At 39.1% G+C, this 25,227-nt stretch overlaps 1 protein-coding gene across 6 annotated transcripts in view; it reads right to left on the bottom strand.

The window, feature by feature from the left end:
• CBLB (Cbl proto-oncogene B) overlaps nt 1-24,420 on the bottom strand; it is a 214,076-nt gene extending 189,656 nt beyond the window's left edge. For 2 of the 6 annotated variants that reach the window (XM_055316313.1, XM_055316316.1), the window contains exons 1-3: nt 23,651-23,820; nt 22,949-23,130; nt 10,254-10,504 (exon numbers count right to left, since the gene is read on the bottom strand). In XM_055316313.1, coding sequence (XP_055172288.1) covers nt 10,254-10,504; nt 22,949-23,116 — 419 coding nt within the window. In that variant the 5' untranslated portion in view covers nt 23,117-23,130; nt 23,651-23,820. Of the gene's footprint in view, nt 1-10,253; nt 10,505-22,948; nt 23,131-23,650; nt 23,821-23,932; nt 23,955-24,324 lie in introns of those variants that run through there. The other 4 variants (XM_055316311.1, XM_055316312.1, XM_055316315.1 and 1 more) reach the window with 3 other exon arrangements.
• Between the last annotated feature and the right edge of the window lie 807 nt (nt 24,421-25,227).

The following is a 25,227-nucleotide window of genomic DNA, read 5'->3' as shown; positions in this document are numbered from 1 at the left end:
TGTCTTATTAAAACAAAAGTTGCATTTACTCACCATTTGACATACAGAATACTAATTTAATGAAGATAAGAAAACACCTTATTTTCACAAGTATAAAATGTGCTAATTGTTCAAAGGAGTCCTCCTGAAATAAAGGTGAAAAGGTTTGCAATGCTGATACCCTTCAGATGCCAATGGTTGCAGGCTCACACATGCCAACTTGGTAATGAGTCATCATTTAGAAATACATCACATGTAAAAAAAAAAAAGAAAAGAAAAAGAGAGGAGAAATACATCACATGTAAAAAAAAAAAAAAGAAAAGAAAAAGAGAGGAGAAATACATCACATGTAAATATATACAATTCTTGTCAAGTCATGTAACTTCCAATCAAGTTGGCTTCTCCAAACAGAAAAGGGAATTAGAATACTAACTATTCATGAGGTGTAGTCATTGATGACAAAAATAAAAAACATATTTCTTGGGATCCCTGGGTGGCGCAGTGGTTTGGCGCCTGCCTTTGGCCCAGGGCGCGATCCTGGAGACCCGGGATCGAATCCCACGTCGGGCTCCTGGTGCATGGAGCCTGCTTCTCCCTCTGCCTATGTCTCTGCCTCTCTCTCTCTCTCTCTCTCTCTCTGTGTGTGTGACTATCATAAATAAATAAAAAAAATTTAAAAAAAAACATTAAAAAACATATTTCTTATAAAACCATTTCAATCTTCCTTACCATTGAAACAAAGTATCTGCTTTTAATTATTTGTGTCTAAACCTAAGTTTACAGTAGTCAAGGTTTAAGAGGTATTACTGAATGAAAAAAGAAAAAAATTGTTTTCTCTTTTATAGGATAATGAGTTTGAGATGAAAGTGTCTTGGTAAATTTGTTCCTTTTTTCATTTTTTTATTTTTATTTTTTCTAAAGATTTTATTTATTTATTCATGAGAGACACAGAGAGAGAGGCAAAGACATAGGCAGAGGGAGAAGCAGGATCCCCACAGGAAGTCCGATGAGGGACTAGATCCCAGGACCCCAGGATCACAATCTGAGCCAAAGGAAGATACTCAACCACTGAGCCACCCAGGTGCCCCCCTTGTTTTATTTTTAAATACCACTTTTCCTATAAAGCCGATAAGAATAGAAAAGTCTTATAAAGTTTTCACTATTGTCCTGGATGTCACAATTATTTCATACATATGAGATTCTTAAAATATATATTCGATATTTCATAATACACAACTTATTACATATAGCAGAACCCAAGGTTTTGGTCCAACTAACAACGTGAAATATTACCATAATATCTTATTCTTCGGTGATATTCAAATTTCGTAAGACACAATTCTGGTTTCTAGGAAAGAAATGAACATACACCTTTCGGGAGAAAATTGTCCATGGGTCACTCACATGTCTGCGTGCATTATGAACACAGACATTGACACCCTTTGTTTGGGACTGTCCTTTCAGAGACATTCTATAGCAAACGGCCTTGGAGGACAGCAACAGTGTCTCCTTCTGGAACAAAAACAAGATTTACTCTCCAGTGTCTCCTTCCAGTGCAAAGGTCAGGCCAGTTTACCTCCCATTATAAAAGAAGCAGGTTCCTTAAGCTCGGGGTTCTTCTCTGGTGCAACCCACTGGATGGACAAGAGTCCCCTGATCCTGGGACTCCAGGATCATGCGCTGGGCCGAAGGCAGGTGTCAAACCGCTGAGCCCCCCAGGGATCCCCCTTTCTCCAACCATTCTTATGTCTTCTGTCTGTATTTATGAAGTTTGGATTTCAAAGATTGGATTTGGATTTCAAAGATTACCTTTGAAATTAGTTCTTGACTATATATATAAATATATAATATGTATATATTTGTATATATATGTATATATATACACATATTTTTTGGACAACATACCTTTGAAATTAGTTCTTGACAATATACTTTTTTTTTTGACAACATACTTTTAAAGAACTAAGCCCTAAAGCCAAATTACACTCTAAAGTACTTCTAAATTCATTGCATCTCTGCATATTGGGTTATCTATTTGGGCAGGCACTGTAGACTGAATACCCATTCCCAATTCCCTTCTCCCTTGACTTTCAACTAATAGGGACACTGAAATTTAAAATTATCAATAGACCAGCCACCTTTGCAGCAGGGGGACTCCAGCGTCCTAAAAAGGCCTCAGAGAAATCTGCTGAAAGGAGCAAGTCAGGTAGAATGCTCCCAGGCAGCTTTTTGATCTATGATAAAAAGAGGACGGACATATGTGGTGCCGGCCTGCCCTTCTTTCCTGTCTAGTAGCCTTAACAAAGATGAAACCACAGCAGAAACTTTACAACCACAAGGTGACTAGAATGAGGACAAACCCAACCAAAGAAGGGGACTACAAAGCCAGAAAGAACTTGAGTCTCTGACAGCATCGTTGAGAAATTTATATATCCCTGTACTCGTAAACTATTGTTGGTCAGGTACTGCTACTTTTAGCCAAACACATTTTTAATGCATGCAGCTTATACACTTGGTCGTGTTGATGAAACATTTTCAAAATTTTAGCGTCCAAAAATGAGATAAGTACTTTAAGCCAAGAGTTGGCAAACTACAGCCCACAGCCAATTTAGTCTACCATATGCTTTTGTAAATAAAGTTTTATTAGAACACAGCCATGTCAATTCATTTACATACGGTCTATGTCTGCTTTCCTACTAAAAGGCACAACTGAGTAGTTGCCAGAGACCATGTGGCAAAATCTAAAATATTTACTATCTAACTCTATATAGTTTGCCACCCCCTGGTTTAAGCTATTCAACATGCCACTTTTAGAAACAATTATTTACTCTTGTTCAAACAAAGATCTTTGAATTGATTCCCTAAAATTTTAATTTGAAATCCATACTTATAATACTTTACATCTTAATATTAAAGGCACAAGTGGATGTGAGATATAGCCTTCTATGTGCCACCAATGTGGAGCCCACCTCGCACTTTTTTTTTTTTTGCAATACAGAAAACGTTCTAACAGATTTAACAATAATGATGTAAGTCATAATCAACTATTTTAATTAATCCTTCAGAGTTTTTATCACAAAATAAAAGAGTAAAACAGGGTATCTCAATCAAGTGATAATCAGGGCTATTAGTATTATAACCTTTAATCATACAAATCTATAGTATTAATAATTTCTAAAGAGAGACATGGATTTAGAAAACTGAATACTTCTGAAGCCCTTTATTTCAAAAACAGTCAGACATGAGTACTATTTTATGACCTACCCAATTAGTGCTGGATGCTAATCTGTTTGGATTCCGGGAAACTCCACTTTGTTAAATCACTGGGGGGGGGAGAAAAAGGTGCTTCTTGGGCTAAATTTCCAAGCATTCCTTAGGCTATATGATTATTACTGCAGCTTGTCTGTTTTATAAACAGACTTCAATTTAGTTTTTTAAGAAACTGCCAAAGGAGCTGTCTTTAACTAAATAACAAATCTGTTCTTTCAAAGACATCATTCATCAACCTTCTTTGTTGAGAGTATGGTTATTATGAAACTAAAAACAGGCATTCTTTCTTGAGTGCTTTTGGATTTTAATTATCAAATTTGAATGTCACCAGATATTTACTGAAAGGAAATCATCAATTTTAATAAGCTGCCTTAAGACTGAAAAACATAAAAGGTATTCAACCATAAAGCTAAGTTCACTTGAGTCTTATGAGCTACCTTACTGTCTTAGAATATGATGCTTATTGTTCTCAGGAATTTGTAACATTTAATAAGCTCTAAACTAGGGGGAGAAAAAAATTCTCCAATTTTAAAATCAAAATATCATATGTGTATAATATATAATTTGACTTGAAAGGAATTTAAATAAATTGCAATAAAGCTTTTAAAAGCTAATAAATCAGAAGTTAGAGGCTGCTTGATATTAACAGGGCTGGGGAGGAAAAAAGTAAATAAAATAAAATGAATTAAATGTAAACATTTCATTTAAAAATTTTAAAAAACAGCAGGTTTAACTTTAAATTATATCTTAGTAACTTCTTTGGATTTTAAAAATGTACTCCAAAGGAGAAATTGTTGGCAAAACCCCTTTCACTTTTCACTTACATGAAAATCAATAAGAAAATTACTTTGTATCTACTTAGCAAAAGCAGATTAGATGTAGTTGGTCATAAAGTCCTTAACAGTCAAAGATTCTTCAAGCTCTCACCTGCCCACTCTAACAGACTCCCTTTGTTTAACTTTGAAAACATTTGTCTAAGTAACTTTCTTGTGGTCTCTCCTTTCACAGTATGTTAAGAAATAACCCCTTCATTTCCAAACTTTAGAAAAGTATACTCACATCTCTCAGACGCTTAAAAAATATGAATGGAAGCATTCTCTTATCAAGACTAAATAAACTTTCTATTCATTTATGATAACTCAATCAAAGGAAGATGTCCAAGCTTTCTAAAGAAAATTCCATTTCCTACCTGGCAGACACTGCTATTCAAAAAGGTTGACTACTATTTGTCCTCTCAATCCAAGTTACATATTTTAAAATATCAAAAACTAATCCTTTAGTTCCTCTATTCTCCATGGATAAGAAAAACATGCTCAGAAAGCAAAAGTTGAAAAGTTAAATAGCAACTGAATGTTTATACTAAAGCACTTGCGTTCAAAAAAGATTAGTAACCTATTTTGATTTAGAAATCATATTTTTCTACTTGCAGCTTGTCCATTGTCCTCATGAAATGCAAAAGCACTACAATTTGCAACATTAATAAACAACAATAAAAAAAGTGAGAGAGAGAGAGAGAAATAGAAAAACTAGGTTAATTTTTTTAATGTCAGATTATTTTTTAAAAGAGAATAAATCATTCTCTCTCATCTATCATTAAACAGATATTTCATAAAACATATGAAATACATTCAATACTGTACAAATTATTTATACAAGAAAGACATAATTTCCCTAAGACTAATTCTCCTGAAAATGATTGCTGTAATAACAAAAACAGTGTTTTTACTAGAAACTACTACTGGATTTGAAAGATTACTTAGTAGACTGACACAGCAACAGTAGCCTTTGGTTTGAAACAAACTACATCTTTGTTTTATGATGTTGATATGATTGAGCCAAAAAATATGGTGGCCATCCAGAAAATAATGTAAAGACTGAAGACTGAAAAGACAGAGATTGGAGTCAGGAAACCAACCAAGGCTACAAAGAACACTTGGAGAAGAGATGGCATCAGACTGTTCAATAGCACTCTTTCCTCATTTTCTTCTTGCAACATACAGAGCTGCCTGGGAGAAAATGCTGAATTTAATGTGGCATTTTAAACGAGGCCATTAACCTATAAATTCTAGTAATCATCATGAAAACTATTCCATAAAGCCCAAATTATGCATACAGGTAGATCTCTTTATATGGTTAAACTGAAAATCCAGGAGGAATTTCATGACTACTTCCATGACTGACGCAATCAATTGCATTTATACAAATTTAAACATTTAAATTGATACATTATGATTTGGCCAAAGCAATGTCAGCATACAGTGGTCTGAAGAAAGTCAAGTAGGTTTGTTTGCTGCTTTGTGTTTTATTGTTCCTGTTATTGTTGTTGCTGATATTTTTTTATTCAACTTTTAACTTAACCATGTATCTTTAAAATATCAGTCCCAGACTGTCCTTGATACACTATCTCATAAATTACAGCACAGGTATAAACAGGGAGCATAGTGATTTATAGTCCTGTATAAGGAAAAGCACTTTATTAATGTAGCAGGTAATACATTTTTCTTTGTTAAAATGGTCAGTGGAGAGAAAGATTTTTGCCTGATACTCCTGAAGGATTTTAAATAAAGGCTAGCATCTTCCAGGACTAGTTTTTCTATGTTGAAATACTTTTTTAAAAAAATCTTCTTGGAAAGCCTATTTTATACAAGCTATTGCACACTATGATTTTCTACAATTCACGTGCATAAGGAATGGTGCAGGGGCTTTGAAATGACATTAATAAGAAGACAACATCTATGTATTACTCTCTGGCATGAATTTTTTAAAAGCCTTTCTTTTCTTCACTGAGAGGTTATCAAATGCAGAGCTATTTTTCCACCTCAGTTAACTTTTGGTTTTGTTTCAGTGGTTATAAACCAGTGTGTAGGAGGGGAAAACTGGTTGTTGCACTCTGGCTCACTGAAGCAGCTCTGAAATATGGAAAATCTGAGTATCCTTAGGCCATCCCCTCTGGGTGTTCTAAAACAGAGTCCCAAACCAGGCCTTGCTGAGCAGGTGAACAGCACATGTTTTATATGAAAGAGTAAATTTTACTACTGACACAGCCAACTGATAAAACTATGCATCCACATTCTGAAGAAGGGCCCCTCCTGTCAATTCTACATTTAATTATAACTACCTTCACACTCATTTTTGATTTTGCCATTAAAAATTTAAGCCAGATGATAAAAGTTTCACCTCTCCTCTATGCTTGAGACTACAAATTGTCCCTTCTCTCCATGATCCCCAACTTCCACCCCACACATACACACGAAAACTTTATGTGTGCCAGAAATCAATGAACTACTCTTCCCCATAACACTAATTCAGAATGGTTTAGACATTCAGCTGGAGGTGCACTAACTTGGTATGAGGTTCAACAGTTTGTAGGAAGGAGAAGAGAAAAAAAAAAAAACTTAGGAGAAGCAATACTAGAGAAGAGGTTTACTGTAAAAGTCAAGCAAAGCATGTAGCATGCCTCTCCCCAGAAATCACTATTCCATCCATTCCCAAAGAGGCTTTCACATAGTGAAAATCCATTAATATCTATTTTACTAGCAAATAAATATGTTTATATTTCTACCCCTCACCTATACACAAAATACATTGCATGCCATTTGCTATATTGCTTCATTTATTATTTATGGTGTTTGTCACAATCATGTGAAATTGCTGTAAAAAAAAAAAAGAATCAGGCCACTCACATTTCAGCAATCAATTAAAACTGAGCTTATTCAAAGCTGATATCTGAAATTTTCCCACTTGCCCTTACGTTTAGAACAAATCCACAAAGAACCTTATTTCTGACACAGCAGGAACATTAAACTTTTTTCATTCATGAACTCACCCAGCAACGTACAGAGTTTGCTTCAATAGAGTACATTATTACTTGGGGCAATACTGGTATAGTCAGTGAGCTCCAAATCACTACTTCTCCTATATCTGCCCCCTTCAGTTTTTAGCTTAATAATGCCAATGTCCCTGCTGACGTCATTTGCAGAAGTAAAGATTTTTCAGAGAATTTAGAATATTCCCAGTAATCAGGGTGTCACCTATTCTACCAAATAGAATACCTTGTTGCCTAAGAACCATAAGAACATTCTAAGAAGATTCTTTTATTTTCTATAGAGCAAAATGTCCCAGAGTTCCATGTACAATGGCACACTTTAGCCCCAGTTTGCATTTAAAACCCCAAGGAAACCCAGAAGTGGATGTGTAAAAATAGATTACCACCAAAAGAAACATAAATCAAAATCCATGTGCTTGGTATGGTATACCAAGAATGGTCCATTATTACGAATTTTGATTAAACATATATCAAATATAAGTTCTGCATAAAAAGAGCTGGTCACAGAACACTATCAGAAAATGGAACAAGGATGAGAATAAAACTCATTTAGGAATATGCTATACCAGCATAGACTAATAAGCTTTGCCTTAGGGTTGAATTTAGGAGAGTGACAAAATTTACTTAGACACCTAAAACACAGAATTTATAGTCACCTCAACATGATCCATCAGCATTATGCAACCTATCATCATCTGTGGTAATCTACCACAAGCAACCATTATTTATAGAGATTTCCCCATGATACTCTCCCCAAAAAAGCCAGAAATATCAAAATTTATAAATGGAATGGTAATTACAAGACATCTACTGGGTTAGAAAATGTTTCAGGTTTCCAAAGAAGTCATAAAAGTGGGGTACAGGTTTACCACCTCATATATGACTACATCCAATGAAAACACTCATTTGAGTATCCACTCAAATTCCTAGACTGAGAAACTATAAGCCTTCTCATTGACCTGATATCTTAATAAGTGAAATTAAACGGATTTCTTTGCTGGTTCATGAAGAATTTCAGGGCTACTAAATTTGAGCAGGATGTATAAATACAGTTATAAAATAACTTGATTTTATAGATCACTGGTAGACCTACAAAGTAAAAACATAGTTTTAAACATAAACAGCTGGCTTCCCCATAACCTTGGTCATTTCTGAAAGAATACAGTATTTGTCTACTTTACTTCTGATACCATTCTTGAAACAATATCATATTTCTCTACTCTGATACCGTGTGGTGATTCACATTCTTCTTAGCAGTCCTGAAGAGACTCTTAGTGGGTTAAAACTAAAAGGCAACTGCAAGATTTCACCACCCTCAAGATGTGTACACTGTGATCCAAGTATATTAAGCGATGAGCCCACAGTTATAATTGGGTAGACATTCATGATTACATTAGAGTTCATCACTAATTTAGAGAAAAAATTATAAATAAGTAAACATTTATGCCATTTTACATTTTGGCAGAGAGTTTTTCTCTGATTTTGATGGCTTTACTCATTCTGGGTATTTTGTGGCCATTATTTACAGACAAGTTTTGAGTCTACACACTTAGATAAGTGAATTTGCTATTATACAACCCTATGCTTTATCAGACTACATGAGGATAGTTTTTTTGACCCGAAAGAAACATTATAGGTTCCTTGGAGGTTTTCCTTATATGTCAGGAAACTAAAATCCAGAGAGATTAAGGGTCTTAAACTAAAATTCAGGTTACCTGTATTAAAATATCATATATTTTAACTAATATTTGTTTTCAAATTTGGGAATGTAAATATACTATTGACATCTGTCAATATTCTAGATATATTTAAAATATCCAAGAAATGGAATACTAATTTCTTTCACTCAATTTAATATCTTAATTTAAGATATATCATGAAATGTAACACTGAAATAGCCAAACAACAAACTTTAAAGGGGAGTCTCTAAATCTGGAATCCTGGCTGTAAAGTGAGGATTCAGTTGATGTCTTTGCCACTCCTGTTCAGTTTCTGACTCAGCAGTCAAACCCTGAGAATCAAGAGTCATCTCCCACCCACATCCATCATATGCACATATCCAATCAAGACTGTCTTAAAGACACTCCCTCCAATATCAAATACTGGTGGATGGGAAGGAACAGGAATTCTCATTTGTTGCTGGTAGGAATGCAGAAACGATACAGCCACTTTGGAAGAGAGTATGGGAGTTTCTTACAAAGCTAATATAGGCTTATTACCATTAGACTCAGAAATCCTGCTCCTAGGTACTTATTCAAATGAACTGAAAGCTTATGTGCACATAGAAACCTGTGTACAAATATTTATAGCAGCTTTATACATAACTGCCAAAAATCAGAAGCAACCAAGATATCCTTCAACAGATGAACAGATAGACAAATGGTGGTACATCAATGCAATGGAGTATTATTCAGTGATAAAAAAAGAATGAACTATCAAGCTACAAAAAGACAAGGGGGAACTTTAAACACATAGTTAAATGAAAGAAGCCAGTCTGAAAAAGTTACATATTATTTGATTTCAACTGTATGACACTCTAAAAAAGGAAAAACTATAAAGAGAGTAAAAAGACAAGGGGTTGCCAGGGATTCAGAAAGTGTGGGGCAGGGGAGGCAGTGGGGGAGTAGAGAGGCAATGGATAAGCAGAGCACAGGGCATTTTTGGGGCAGTGAAATTATTCTATATGATGCTGTAATGGTAGATACTCAACATTATATATTTGTTAAAAACCACAGAGCTGTGCAACACAAAGAGTGAATCCTAATATAAACTTTAAGCTTCAGTTAATAATACTATATCAATATTAGTTTATCAATGTACCACACTAGGCAAGATATTAATAACAGAAGAAATGCATGTTGGTGGGGGGGGGCGTGGGGCGTGGAATGGGAACTCTGTACTTTGGAGTAATTTCTCTATAAACCCAGAACTGCTCTAAGAACTGAAGTCTTAAAAAAAAAAAAAAAAAAAAAAACAACAACAACAACAGTGCCTTATGAAGTAGCTCTTAACACAAAGAAATTTAAATAAAACTACAAGGCTTGAATAATGTGAAAAGTAAATATAGAAATGCAATATTTCTTCTGAAACAAATTCTTGGGGATATTTATGCTGTGAACAAAAAGCCACATAAATATAACCTTACCATTAAAAACAATAAAAGCTGAAACACTCTTACCTGTCCTGTGACTGCTCTTCGTACATCCTCTCCTTGCCTTCTTTAAAGAGTCTTATTGCCCGCTTTGACTTTTTCATTAGACTATCGATGTAGATTTTAAAATACTCATTCTCACTGAGTTGGGCAAGTTTCTGGTTGTCATCATATTTACTCAGTATAAGTCGTAAATGCTGATATGTATCAGGTAAGATATCAAGTATATATGGTGGGCTATTTTTCAACTGAAGCTTGGGATTTTGGCACAGTCTGACCTAAAAAAAGAGAAACATAAAATATTTTCATATGAACCACAATAATATCTTTCATAGAAAAGTTAAGAAATTTACCAAACTGTACTGGTTCTTCATTTTCCATAATATACATTTTGATCTTAAAACTATTATCTCCAATCTACAAAGAACTGGTGAATATCTGCATCCTTCTTGATACAATTAAATCCAATTTTCTCCTTCCATTCAGTTTTTTCTAAGTCACATCTTTACTTTCCACCTCTAAAGTTTTCATTCTCTCTTCTACAATAACCCATTGTTCGTGGTTTCGTAGAACTTCAGTGTGCTAATCATTGTACACCACCAATAATCTTTTTAAAATAAAAATTAGGAAATGGGCCCCTTCTGCTGGCAACTAATGTCTCACATTTAGATATTATTTTACTACACCGAACTCCCCACACTAAAGCTCTTTCATAGATTTAAATTAATGTTTGGGTATATTGTTCCTGAAGCCCTGAGAAAAATAAAACAAAGAGGTACAATTTTACTAACTGAGTTATTAAGTAGTAAATGGGTGTCAGGTCAGAACGAGTCTTTTCCACCTCCCCATATTATATCCCATGCCTCTAAACATGTGTTACATAATGGTTCAGTCACTCCATCAGGTGCCACCCAACCACTGGGGCATTCAGGGCTGCCTGCAGAACTGAAAATAATTTCTGTTAAAAGTAAGTTAACCCATCTTATTCCTACCCCTCAAACCAGGGTATAAGGAACCACCTATCAAACAATTTTTAAATGAAATCATTGGCTATTGCACAAGAGCATACATAGTGTAAAGGAGTACAGTCTCACACATAGAGGCAGCTTCACTGAGAAGCCAGTGAACCATAAGCATGAGGGTCCCTCCAATAGCTAGCCCTCTTCCAAAGCCTTCATCACACATTCTTTGTAACACTTCTAAGAGCAAGATACTTTAAACACAATTGGCTGAGGTGTCTTTTTCTTGTATGACTTAACCTCCTGCTAGGTGGCACATTTTTTGAGTTGGGGTGATGGGGATTTGAGTTGGAAATCCACTTAGTGTGGCTTTGTAGGAGGTATGTGAGATGCCCAGTCACTTCTGGAACTAGTTACAACTGTTGTCAGCCAAAGCAATACCACAATGGATTCAGACATACTCCAAGCATCTATGGACAGACAGCACACAGCATGGAGAGGAATACCCAATTCAGATACGGTCATTTAACTGTCTCCAATGGCACCCAGGACTGGAAATATACTTATATACTTGGGCAATGGAAGAGAATCGAAGAATAAAGTGTATAGAGTCGAGATTACTTCTCTGATGTTTATGGGTTTATCAATGTTTTAAAATTTTACAACTTGTGTCTCTTTTGTCAATAGAAAAAAATTCACTTTCATACTCCATTTCATACCCAATTTTGTATTATTTTTCTTTAAAAGGACCCCTCCAAATTCAGGTTCTACAAAACATGGATTCATTCCTGGTACTCACAGAAGTGCTTGAGTCAAACAGAAAAAAGTTGAACTGTAATAATTTCAAGAACCACAAACACAATATATCCAGGAAACAACAAATGAAAAAAAGTATTCACACTTATTATCCCACTTGCTTTAAGAAATAACTTTTTTTTTTTTTTTTTTTTGGTAGGGAGAAAAATCTGGCTCAAACTATCAAGCATCAGCCCTTAATTTAAGACAACCACTTCTCACTTTAACTGAGGGCATTATCATATCTTCCTCCTTGTTGTTTTATACAATACCTAAAACAGAAGTACCCAGCATATAGTACCGGTGTAATAAATGGATGTATAGATGGCTGGGCTGATGGAGTCTCTAAAAAACTTCATGTATGTATATATTATACACATACATATACATATACACACACACACACACACACACACACATAAATAGTATGATTACTTCCTTATTTTCATGATTGAATATACTAGTATTCAAATCAATAACCCAAAGGCACAAGCGAAGATTAAATATAAGAATATTATTTCGATCCTCAAAATCTCTTAGGTAGGATGCATATAATTTAGGAAATAATGTCAAATCATGAGAAAAGTATAGCTAAAGGGGTTAACAAAGCTTTTTACCCTCTTTTTATTTGTGTGACTTTGATACAACCAGAGAAGCTCATTGTGCCCTAAAGACTGATGAAGTCCCAAGTACGTCAATGATTTAACAAATCTTGGTTGAAACAAGATATATAGTATATAGTTTTTCAATTCTTAAAACTACAAGACAGTACCACAAATTTCAAAAATACTGCCAGCCACATGCTACAGCAGGCACAGTCTAATGTCAGCAACCCAGAACTTGGTACAGCCCGTCACAGATTGATAAATTATTAACCTGTAGCTAGGAGAATAGGCAGTTTCATATTAATTTTGTCTACTGGTGAACACTTAACTGATAAAAATTTTCTCTCAGGTATTTTCTTCACACGTTTCAAGTAAATGTTCTTTAACAGATTATTTTAAGTGCTACGGATTTTTAATTTACTATTCTCTACCTGACCTTTTTCTCATTTGCTCTATTTCAATTGTAATTCTATCTGGAAATGTATTACTTTATGCAGTACAATTGTTTGCATAACTGCTATATACCAGGTACTGAGCTTACTGCCAGGAAATTATAGACGACTAGAACATACTTCCTGCCTCAAGGAGTCTTGCAGAAGAGACCTAGTTCTCTATAATTAACTTAGAAGCAATGTAATTCTTGCTCTAAGGAATCTTTGGAAAGATCCTGTCCAATCCATTTATTTTCAGATAAAGAAACTAAGAACTACAAAGATTAAGGGGCTATTAAAAAATCATTAATCCAACACAAGAGCCTGCATCTTCTGAATCTCAGGCTGATCTTCTTTCTAACTTTATCACAATTTAATTAGAATTAGGCATATAATTAATGATCCCTGGCTAGCCTCATTTACATTTTTATTTTGACCCCATTTGCAAATTTCCATGAACGTTGGGGCCCATTTGTTAATTCTACACACGTCGACGTGTCAGGCATTGTTTCAGACCCTGGGGAAGGCAGAATGAAATAAATCACAGACCTGTCCTCAAGGAGTTTTCCAGTGGAAAAGACGGATGGCTTAAAAAAGAATTATAGGAGACTTTAAGTGCCGCAACGGAGGGAAGTACAAAGTGCTGGAGGAGGATAAAGCAGCAGCTCACTCATATCTTGTCATGAGAGTATCAAGAAAGGCATACCTAGATTTGCAAAAGGAATATTCCAGGCAAAAGGGTATGCAAAGGCTTGAGAGGCATACCCAGAGAGAAGAGCAGAAAGCCAGGAGTCCATGCAATCACTCTAAGAGGTGAGGGCACAGGGAGCCTGAGGGTAAGTGGCACAAGTAGATTCAAAATAGGATAGATTCCGTTCATCAAGGCCCCTGTGGGCCACACAGTTTTCTAAATTTGCATTTGGGAAAGTGTAACATACCATGCTGACCTATGATATGCTGCTGAATGTACAGTTCATCAGTTGGATTAGTATTAAACTCTGTGATTTATGACAGCTTCTGCCAAAAATGAATAACCCTACGCTAGGACTATGACTTCTAAGCAGGTCAAATTCAATCCAATAAATATTTATTGAGTTCCTGCTATGTGCAAGGAACTGCGAAAGTCAGAGAAAGAAAAATTGCTTTTCTAAAAGCAGTATGTTAAGGAGAAAAATCAAGCTCCCCACAAAGTTCAAGTTCAGATTCAAAGGACTTAGATGTCTTCTAGAAATACCTAAGTTGCTCCCTAGAATGAAAGTGGTTCCCAACACAGAAAAGCTTTAAAAAGAATAAATCTACAGTCGCATTATACATTGACAAACTTTTTAGGGCACCAACTAGTGCATAATAGGATCGGTTCATTAGCAATGTTACTCTCTGCTTTTGAACTAAAAGGCAAAACACTTAGTATTGAATTAGGCTACAAATTCCATTACAGTCATCAAGTCAGAGGATGTTAGAGCTAAAGAGGACCTTGGAAATCACAATGACCAATTCTCTCCTTTTGATGGAACAATACAAAAAAAACAAAACAAAAAAAAGGAACATATCTGAGTTTAAAAACCCTAATGTCTAGGGGCACCTGGGTGGCTCAGTCAGTTAAGCATCTCCCTTCGGCTCAGGTCATGATCCCAGGATCCTGGGATGGAACCCTGCATCCCATCAGCACCACTCTGCATCAGCCCTGCATGGGTCAGCCCTGCATGGGTCGTGGAGACTGCTTCTCCCTCTGCCTGCTGCTCCCCCTGCTTATGCTTTCTCTCTCTCTCTCTCTCTCTCTCTCTCTCTCTCTGTCCCCCCTCCCTGTGTCAAATAAATAAATAAAATAAAAATAATACCCCAAACCCTAATGTCTAGACTTGAAAGTCAGGCTCTTTCTCTATAACACTATGCAACTGCCTGTTGTATTTATTTGAATGTATTTAGAGATTTTTACGAGAGCCTCTCTATATATGTCTGCACCGTTTCACATACATAAAAATATGTCTAATCTATATATATACTGTTATGTATGAATATGTATTCACATACATTAAATATATATTTGACCATATCAAAGCAAAGGTACAAATATAAACACAGGCTTTGCTAGTGCTACAAGAATTTTAAAGCCATTAATTATTCTTGGAGCACCCCTGTATTTAAAGAGTTTCCCCACTGTGCCTTAATTAAAACTTGGAATCAAAAGTTAACAAAGAGGCATTAGGTCAGCTAGCATATTTCTCAGGTTCACCCCAGTCCCTGAAACGTATGAAAGAAATTCTACTGAAGCAAATGGAAACTTCCACAGTAAGGAATTGTGCCTCTACTGCAACAGACTTTCATTATAAAGCACACTTCACTTCATGGAGGATTCAGTTATATTAAATCAAGTAATGTACCCACGAAGTGAAATAACTCCATTTTTAACAACAGTATGGAAAACCTGAAAGAATCCTTAGTCTGTGCTCCTTGCATAAATGTTTTAAGAGGTTCCTCACTGCAATTACACAAAAGTATATTATTATGATACAAAGCATCCATGAGTTCTTCGAGTTCTTCCCACTTTAATTATAGTAGGACTTGGGGGCAACAACAAATCATTTCAATGAAGCTTTCTTTAAATATAAGCATCATTAAATGACTGACTAGCTGTAATGAAAATATCAACTGTGCATTCATTTGTTCACTATCTTCCTTCCAAATGACAACTGATCTTCCCTAAGGGTGGAGACCATATCTCTCACTGGTCTGTCTCCGTCACCTAATGTCGAATCTTGCATATAGTAGATGCACAATAAATATTTGTTGAAGGAAAAGAAAGTGTAGGAGAGGAACGAAGAAAGAACTCAGAAGAAGGTAATAGAACAAATAGGACAACCATAGTGAGTAAACCTGTCTAAATGGGTACAACGTTTTGAGAAGAATGGGATCATATCAAATATTAGGGGGTAAAGAGCCTTTTGATCCACTTCTCACGGGAAAAGGACGAATTGTATTATTCCATGGAACAGTGTGCATGAATCTTCATACCATGAACACAGATGCCAAAATCAATCACGTAGGATCTGGTGCTAACATTTATTAATTAGCTTTACAACTCTGGGCCGGTTTCTTCTAGAAAACTCTTAGGATGTTATGATTCTGAGAGGAGGAAATGTAAAGTACTCTGCACAGCACCTAGCACATAGTTGGCACTTGGTACTTCTCAGTACTTCCTCTTTTTCCAAATTTTATATTATACCACAACACGGTAAATTCGGCAGATTTTGCCTACATATCATAATTATACCAAGGGCACTGACTGCCCTGTTGAGGATTATCAGGAGTTCTTTAAGTTCCTAAAGTTCTTTACACTACCTGAAACCCTGTGAAAGTCTGCAGCGTTTTGTGCAGCAAAGCAGCAAACAGTAATACGCCCGGGTCGGTACTCCTGACATGGAATTAATACATCGGTAGTACTCAGCTGATGAGGAATCTTTCATAACTACTTTTGTTATTGCTATTGGAAGACAGCATGAGTGAGCTTAACAATTATTTAAACACTAATATGTTAAAGAGCTAAAAATCTGGTCAGTCATTTTTGAAATGTTTCTTTCATTGCTAGGAAAATAGCAGCAGCTTACAAATACTAAACAAACAAACAACAAAAACTAACCCATATGCCCAAGCAGAGGAGACAAAAGTAGTGTTGTGGCATCACTTAAGTCACAGCATGTTTCCAAAATGATCTTAATATACAGGATAAGAACTCATTTCTATCTCAATGCTTTACTTATTTACCCACTTAATTGCTAGGAGACGGGTTAAAATATATATTGTTTATTCAATAATACACAATTTTGAAACGTGGTTTAAACATTACAAATGTTATGCCTTATATCACTTCCTGACAACCCAGCATAAAATTTACAAGTTCTCTCAAAACTCTGTATATATTTCCTTTCTTCCCTCTTATCTAAGTAGAAGTTCATTACCTACCAAGGTTCACCCTTCTGCTTGTCCTTAGACTTTCCCTCCCACACTGTAATCTCAGAGGTCACTTAATGATTTCTTCATCCTTTATATTTTAGAGCGCTTCCTATGGACATCCCTCCCCCTCAATCTGTGAGCCTCTCCCATGGTGCCAGGCACACACACAAAGTTAAACTCGGCTCAAACTCTCAAGCTGTCTATGGGAACTTTCTTCCTTTTCACCAGCTGGCATACTTGTAGAACAACTGTTCAGTAATCCACACTCTTTTTAATCTAGCCCCATCGTGTAAATGAAACTACTCTGAAAGGTTAACAATGATCTCTACTCATGATATTCAGCGACTTCTTAAATTTTCATCCTGTTTGGTTTTCTCCACATGGACTTGAATCTGGTTTTCTCAGAATTGGAAACTATCTCCTTAATTGAAGCTGTCTCTACCCAAGAAATCAGTCGGCCCTAATTCTTGTCCTACCTCTCTCATCAATGTTTTTCACAGGATTCTCTTCTCCTTCACTGCCATCCAATTATAAGTACAACCCCATACAGAGCCAAAATGCCAATCTCTGACTTTTTCTCTGACTCTCATCTTCTGTTCTACATTGCATACCTCTTGCTGGTCTACAGCTTAAAATGCTACCTCTGTGGGCATATCTACCAAACATATGTCTCCAGTTTCAATTTCTCTGTTTAACTGCACATTCAACTTTCTGACTTCAAAATGGATTTCACTCTGGCAGTCAAACTCAACATGGCCAAAAACAAACGTATGCACCAGTTCCCAAGCTTCCTCTTTTTTTTACTATGCTCCTTGTCTCATTAAGAGCATTGCTGCCTTCAGGCTAAAAACCTCGAGTCACTTTCACTTCACCTTCTCTTTCATCCTCTATCTTTAAAGGGTCATAGGGACCTGTAAATCTTACCTTCAAGATGCTTCCCACGTTTGAACCTACACTTGCTCCATTGACTTTGAATTCTCTGGCTCAGCCCTTCATTATTTTTTGCCCAATCTTTTTAATTCCTCTTGATCATTATTCCTACTTTTAAGCTTCTTTTCTCTCCAACCATCCTTTGTAGAGTCAAGGGAGTCAACTACCACAGAATAGCCTTGACTGTTTTTCACACCCTGCTCAAAGATTTTAACACTTCTCTTCTACCTAATAAAGTCCAAACTCCTTGAAAGAGTGCAAGTCTCTCCATCTTTCTCTAACTTACCTTCTCAATAATCTCCCTTTACCCACATTCCTTCAGCCTGATGTGTCCTGCACCTCACTGGAATCCAAAACATCCTGGAGAGAGTAGCTGGATAACATTTCTACCATGCTGCATTCTGTACCGACTCTTCACCCCCAGCAAGCACGTTCTCTCCCATCATACCCTATGCACAGCACTTTATTTATACCCCATTACAGCACTTACTACATTCTGCAGTATATAGAACACACTACATGGAGTGGAGTGGAATGGAATGGGTATTTACAAATCTCGATCTTTCCGTAGATGGAATTTGATAAAAGAATGATGAAATAAACAGAGAGCACACAAAGCAACTTTGAAGAAAGGAAGAATTGATTTAAAATCTGAATGGTAAAGATGTTATAAGGGCTGAAAAGACGACTAACTGAGTAAGGCTTCTGTGAAATGAATGTCCTATGTCACAAGGATAAACCAAAGTAACATGGCACGATTCCTTTAAACCTTTTACTTTATCGAAAGTTTTCCCTAAAAGTAGAAAGGAGCAAACTCTAGGATCACTTCACTTAGCCAAGCACAAGTTCAAAATCTCAGCATTAAACACTGGTCAGACGCCTACTATGTTATCATCTACCCAAGTCTCGTGGTGCCCATGATTCTGCTAACATGGAAAAACTCGCTGAGAACAAGGAAGTACATGAAGAATAATTCAAGTACATGATATTCCCTATTCCAACGGCCCAATGACAGTGGACTCTCAAACCCAACAAACACAAACAACAGGCATCCAAAATCTAAGTTTTATCCGACATATAGTATTTTTCAGAAGACTGAGGAGTTCATCTTAGAAAAGAATACCTACTATTATTTGTCAAAATAGCTGCATGTATTCCAAGTACCTTTGATTGACAACCTTTAAAATATAGTCGCAGTAAAATTATAAAGATCGAGAATGAATTACGTTCCAAGCTTGACAAATGCACTGAATGTACTGAGGGTAAAAGGCAGGAAAAGGCTATTTGGCATCATCACTTTTTAAATGCTTTTAAAACTCTTTCAATAATGTAATTTCAAATAAATGACAAGGACAGCAAGACAAAACGTAGGCAGGTACTCAACTGGCTTTGCTCTTTGGCATCAATTAATTCTTTTCTAATTTCCTGAACATTCATGTAAGCTCAGTACATTTAGTATCTATTAGATGGAGAAGTGTTTCTTCCATTTTCCGTCACCTGGCTAAGACGCTTGTGAAAACCATACTCAGGAACCTCACATTAATAAATTATCATTCCTCCCATACTGATTAGCCATCATTTCCTTACCCTCACCTCAGCATTTCCAACAAGAGTACAATAATGCGTTTGGTCCTAGTGCCCAGCAGAATCCAGACAGACAACTGTCTGAACAGTGGCCAAAAAACAAGGAAGTCCTTCTTCACTTTGCCCCCACTGTACTTCCCAAAGGTCTGTATCACAGCCTCGTCCATACTACACGGCAATTACCTGATAAATATAATATAAGTAATACATTACCATTTACATGCCTGGCTCTGCTGGTGGTGTGCGTGTTCCCTCACAGGTCAGAGGCAGAGTTCTACATCGTATCTAGCTTTGTGTCCCTCGTGACAACACTTAGTAGGAACAGAGTAGGCCCTCAATAAATGTTTAAGGGTTTAAGAGACCCATCTCTGTAATAGCTTTGGAGCAGATTCCATATTTCAGGTATATTTGAACCTGGATGCGTAGTCATGAGTAACAGCTCTATCACTGGATCAACCAGGCATCCAAAGATTGGAAGAGTTCGGGGTGAGCTATTGACTTAAACTGACGCAGAGCAAAGGCCAGAAAATATGTCCAAAGGAGATGCTTTGGGATATGCCACCATTCTTTTTCTCAGTACACTGATGTTTGGTCACAAAACACTTAACATCTCTCAAAAACAAAACAAAACACACACACACAGCTGAGCAATGATTCCCTCCTACTCTCAGTGACCTTGTATAGAAAGTCTGTCCTCTGCCAACAGAACAATTCATTGGAACTGGATCTCAGCTGACTGTTTTAAATTCTAGGGGCCAGGGAACAGTAAAACGACACACTTACTGGGCATTCCTCCTACAGTCTGAGACTGCTTCCTATCCCCTGTAAAAGAAGTTATTTTATTTTGTAGGTAGCTGAAATGTACCAAACTTAAAGTCCGTTTTATATTTATACTTCTAAGATCTGCCCTTGTGGGAAGGGGCTTCCTAAAGGAAAAAAAAAAAAATGCTAACTAAACACCTAACCCTGCCTTTCACATAACTACCAGTTAGACCTGAAAGTTGCTGTTTTCTCTTATTCACAAGCTAAACTCAGATTATTGCGGTTATTTTATAAAACAGTTAGATAATATGTCGAGGGATTAACTTTTGGACTAATAATAAGCATCCTGATGTGACTACCAGGACAATGTTGAGATTATGAACCACTTCCTTCAGCACTGACAAGGAAAAAAAGGTAAACACATGTGAGGGATGCTTCTGCATTACACAATTAAATAAAATATATTTTCAGTTAGGAATTATCAATGCCTTTTTATCACTGTGTGATAGTGATATCTACTCTTTTTTAGCTATTTATGTGATTCCTCTCCACAAAGCCCATAGATGCATTCATTAATGAACACAATACTTGCCCTTCATGACAAATAATGAAGACAAGTAGGGAAGGCCATACCAGTGCACCTTTGCCAACACCCTTACCCACATTCCACTAAGTAGAGACTTTCAATAACAGTTTTCCTTATGAGTCAAGTTTCTCAACTGGAGAGACCAAACCCAAACCCACAAAAGGGTTAATAAAACAAACAATGGCAGAAGCTTAACTACCCAAAAACCATCTATTTAACCCTAACCCATGGTGAAACCATTAAAAGTGGATAAAACTTATGTTAACCATCAGTTACAAACCAAAATTATGAATACATTTCTTAATGTTTGAAATAATAATGGCTTTATGTTAACTATAGCTCACCACTTCCTAATATCATTTTTTTATTTGACGTGCTAATGTTCACTCACAAATGTACAAATTCTGACCACTCACAGAAAGGTGGGAGGTGCAGCTCCTTGCTAGAATGTGACCCATGTATTGCCACTCGTATAACAGGTGAATTAGGGGAAAACCTTGAATGCCTTCTCTTATGCCCAACCAATGATTGAGGCAATGAGAGTGACCTTAAATTGCATCCTCTTTAGAAAAGCAAAGACAGCTAGTCTTGTGCCTGCCAAATACACACAGTTCTTCCCACTGCATACTCTTCATTCTTAAGTATCCAATGCTAAAATCCAAGCCTGACCTCAAGTAGCAAGTTGTAATGTTCCGACACTATGACATCACTCTGTCTGGAGCATTTTAAAATCACAATTTGAATAAATTGGCAGAAGCATAAATAGGTCACACTGAAGCCCAAAACTAAGGATATTTATCTGGCAAAGATTTCTGGCTCTGCATATACCACCATCGGCTCTAGAATGGCAGGCCTATCAGTCATCTATCCATTTGTACTTTCCATAAGCATAAATGAAAATAAAGCAAATCTTATTACCTTCCTGTATCGCTGATAATTACACGCTGACAGTGGCTTTTTTGTGGCAAATATCAGTACACAGTTACAAGCCAAAGTAAAAGCGACTGCTACCATATGATTTCAAGGAGGCTTCAGCACATCCCTACAAAGGATATTTAAAAAAAAAAAAAAAAAAAAAAAACCTCCATTTCTGCAGTCACAAAAATATCAGGAGCCTTGCATCAACTACATTCATAATTAGCCCCAAATATCTATGAAATGAAACCAGATGGTGCTACAAACATTTACCGACATACAGGGGACAGTACTATTGCTTCAAAAACAAGAACTATTAATTCTGCGCAGCAGCAAGCTACACCTTAATCATATTTATTTCATAATCCTCCTTAGTAAGATAGGACACTGACAGTTTCTCAGGAGACTCCTGTAGAATATCCAGCTTGCCTAGACTTCTCAGGGTACTGACATCCAGCTTGATTTCTTCTTGTAAAATTATAATTCATCTGAAAGCAACATGCAGAAACCACAGAGGTTTCTGATACTCTCAGCCCCACCACCTCCATCATAAATTTTCCTTTCACAATAAACAATGTGCAATCGAAAAGGTTTCCTGTTTCAAAATGGAATAGACAAAAGAAACTGTAACTCTACCATTAACAAAAACAAAAAGTTTCTTAATGAAAATGAATTGTCACAGATGAAAATGGAAACTCTCTCTCAGATACTGCTTCCTCACTTAAGGTCTAATCTGGTTCTTCCCCTAAGTAATTGTCTTCAGCGTCACCCACTGTGGTTGTCAAGAGAGGTCCCTCAGAGGGTTTTCTTAAAAATACTTGTCTGCACTCTTCTGTTATTCAACAGCAACACAACCTCATAAAGACAGAGCAAACACTTCCAAAGTATTCTATGGCCATGTACCAACAAAGAGCAGCCAACAGTAAAAACTTTGCATATCTGAGTCATATAGAGGAACTCTGAACCTTGAAGAGTAGGACAAAAGGTAAAACAACAAGTCTTTGCTCTGAATCCAACTTTTTAAAACACACAGAGTGGATGTAAGAAAAAGGGTCACTCCAAATCAAAAGGCTGTTGCCAAGACAATAATTACGAATTAACGGTAACAATAACATTAATGAGTGGTGTAAGTACAACCACAGGAGAAGAAACCAAGACCCAGGACAAATAAGGCAATGCACAGGCGCAGTCGTACGGAACTTACCACTTTGTCCATGAGTTTCCAAGTTTTCTCCACCGTCCTGCGATCTGCTGCTGCTTGCTTCGGAGGTCCAACTGCATCTTGAATAGCATCAATGATACCCAAAATCCGTCCTTTTCGGGGGTTTCCTCCTCGACCACCAGGGTTTCTGCCATTCATAGAATTTGCCATCTGGAACCTTAGTTCTTTGAAAGGCAGTTAAAAAAAAAAAAGAAAAAAGAAAAAAGTTAGTTGGTCATGAAAATGTTCCCCCAGCAGAAAACTGAACAGGTTAATTTGTACCCAACTCCATCCTCCTCCATCCGTGAGAACAAAATCCAGGGTCCCAGGTTCAACTTTTCAAGAGCCTCTGAGTCTGCACCCTCCCTCTGTACACACGACAAACAGTAAGTAGCCTCAGACTTGCTTTGGGGGCACTAAGAGTTAAAGATGCACCCTTCTCACATTTCACGTAGCAAAGCCTCCACTAGCACCCAACTCCTCAGACACACACACACACACCAAAAAAAAAAAAAAAAAAAAAACCAACAACAACAAAACAGGCAAAACCCAAAAAAAACAAAAAACAAAAAAACCCCACAACTTGCACAGGTTTCCAACTAGGTATCCTCCAACTAGATAAGGACACACTGTCCTCCTCATCCCTGCCTTCATCTCAACGCAGCGCACCCCGGACCCGGGACCCGAGCTCCCAGGGAACCTCACTTGCACGGTCGGACCCGCCGAGTCCTACAAACGTAACGATGGTTCCGCAGGAGCCCAAGGGACAGGCGTGTTGTCCGCCAAGCCTCGGGACCTGGACTGTCCCCGCTGGAACCAACAAGTAGGGACGCGCGGACTCGGACACACGCACACGCAGTTCTCTAAAGCTACGCGGGCGGGAGTTGGCTGCAAGTTAGGAGCCGAGTAAACCAACAAATAACCCATTAAAAAAAAAAAAAAGAAGAAGAAGAAGAAGAAGAAGAAGAGGAGGGGTGAGAAACTGACAAGCGCGGGCGCAGGAAGGAGGAGGAGAGTCCCGTGGCCCGGCCGCCCCGTGGCCCCCCCAGGGGAGCGGGGTCGGGGAGCGGGGTCGGCCCCTCCGCGCCCCGCCCGGGCCCAGCGCGGGGCGAGGCGCGCACACGCGGACGCAGCCGCCGCCGCCGCCGCCGCCGCCGCCGCCGCCGCCTCCCCTCCTCCCGCCCCCGCCGGGTCTGCGCTCCCGGCCGGCTGGGTCCCGAGGCCCCCGGGCCGCCCCCCGGCCCCGCCGTCCGCAGACACGCGTGTGCGCGGGCCCTGCTCTCCACGCGCCAGCCCGGGGCGCCGGAGCGCGCACGTCCCGGAGGAGGGAGCCGAGCCCGGAGCGCAGGCCGCCGGGACCGCGGAGACGCTGCAATTACCGTCGAGCGCGATCCACGGCCGCCCTCCCCGCCCGGCCGACTCCCGGCGAGGCCGCGGGCCGCCGCAGCGCCGCTCCAGGAGGCGGAGACCGCTGGCGGGACACCCCACCCCTGGCGGGGACACGCGCGCGCGCGCACTCCCACACGGGGGCCGGGGCGGGCCGGGGGCGGGGCCGGGGCGGGCCGGGGGCGGGGCCGGGGGCGGGGCCGCGCGCGGCTGGGCCAATCCCGGGCGCCGCCGCACTGCGCGACAGCGGGCGGCGCCAATGAGCGGGAGGCGGCCGTGCCCCTCGCCCCGGCTCCCGGTCCACGTCTCCCACGGTACACAATGGCCCCCGAGCGAGGCCGGCTCGCGGCACGTCCCCCACGGACAGGGCCTCGGGGGGTGGGACGCGGGGTGCGGGGGGGACATGGGCGCCCTGGGCTCACCCGAGGCCGAAAGTGGAAAAGGGCAAGGAAATGGGAGAAAGGATGCCAGGCGCCGGGGAACTGGCCAATGAGGAGTGGGCGGGTGGGCGTGAGCCTTGGGAGCCCGAGCCCCGCCGCCGGGGGCCGGGGGCCGGGGCCGGGGGGCGGGGGGCGGGGGCGGGACTTCCTGCTCCGCGCACCTTCCTCGTCTTTTGTTTCATAGCAACGGAGTAGTGGCCGCGAGGGCGTCCCGGGCGGGGGCGGGGCCGCGGCCGCGGGATCCCGGCGGCCCCCAGGGCTCGGGCGCCGCTGCGGGCCGGCCCGCTGCCCCCCGGCTGCGCCCGAAGTCCCGGAGCTCCCGAGCGATCCCCTCTTGCTGTTAGCCCCGGGGAGGGCGCCGCTCGAACCAGGCTGATGAAACCCGCACAGGTGACGGCGCCGACCCAACAGTCTCCACCAACCAGGCCCGGCGCTGCAGCGATTGCTAGCCCGTGC

This window comes from Nyctereutes procyonoides, unplaced genomic scaffold, assembly GCF_905146905.1.
Source record: "Nyctereutes procyonoides isolate TBG_1078 unplaced genomic scaffold, NYPRO_anot_genome, whole genome shotgun sequence".
NCBI lineage: Eukaryota > Metazoa > Chordata > Mammalia > Carnivora > Canidae > Nyctereutes > Nyctereutes procyonoides.
The sequence above is the reverse complement of the archived record's forward strand: the minus strand, read 5'-3'. Positions and strand labels throughout refer to the sequence as shown.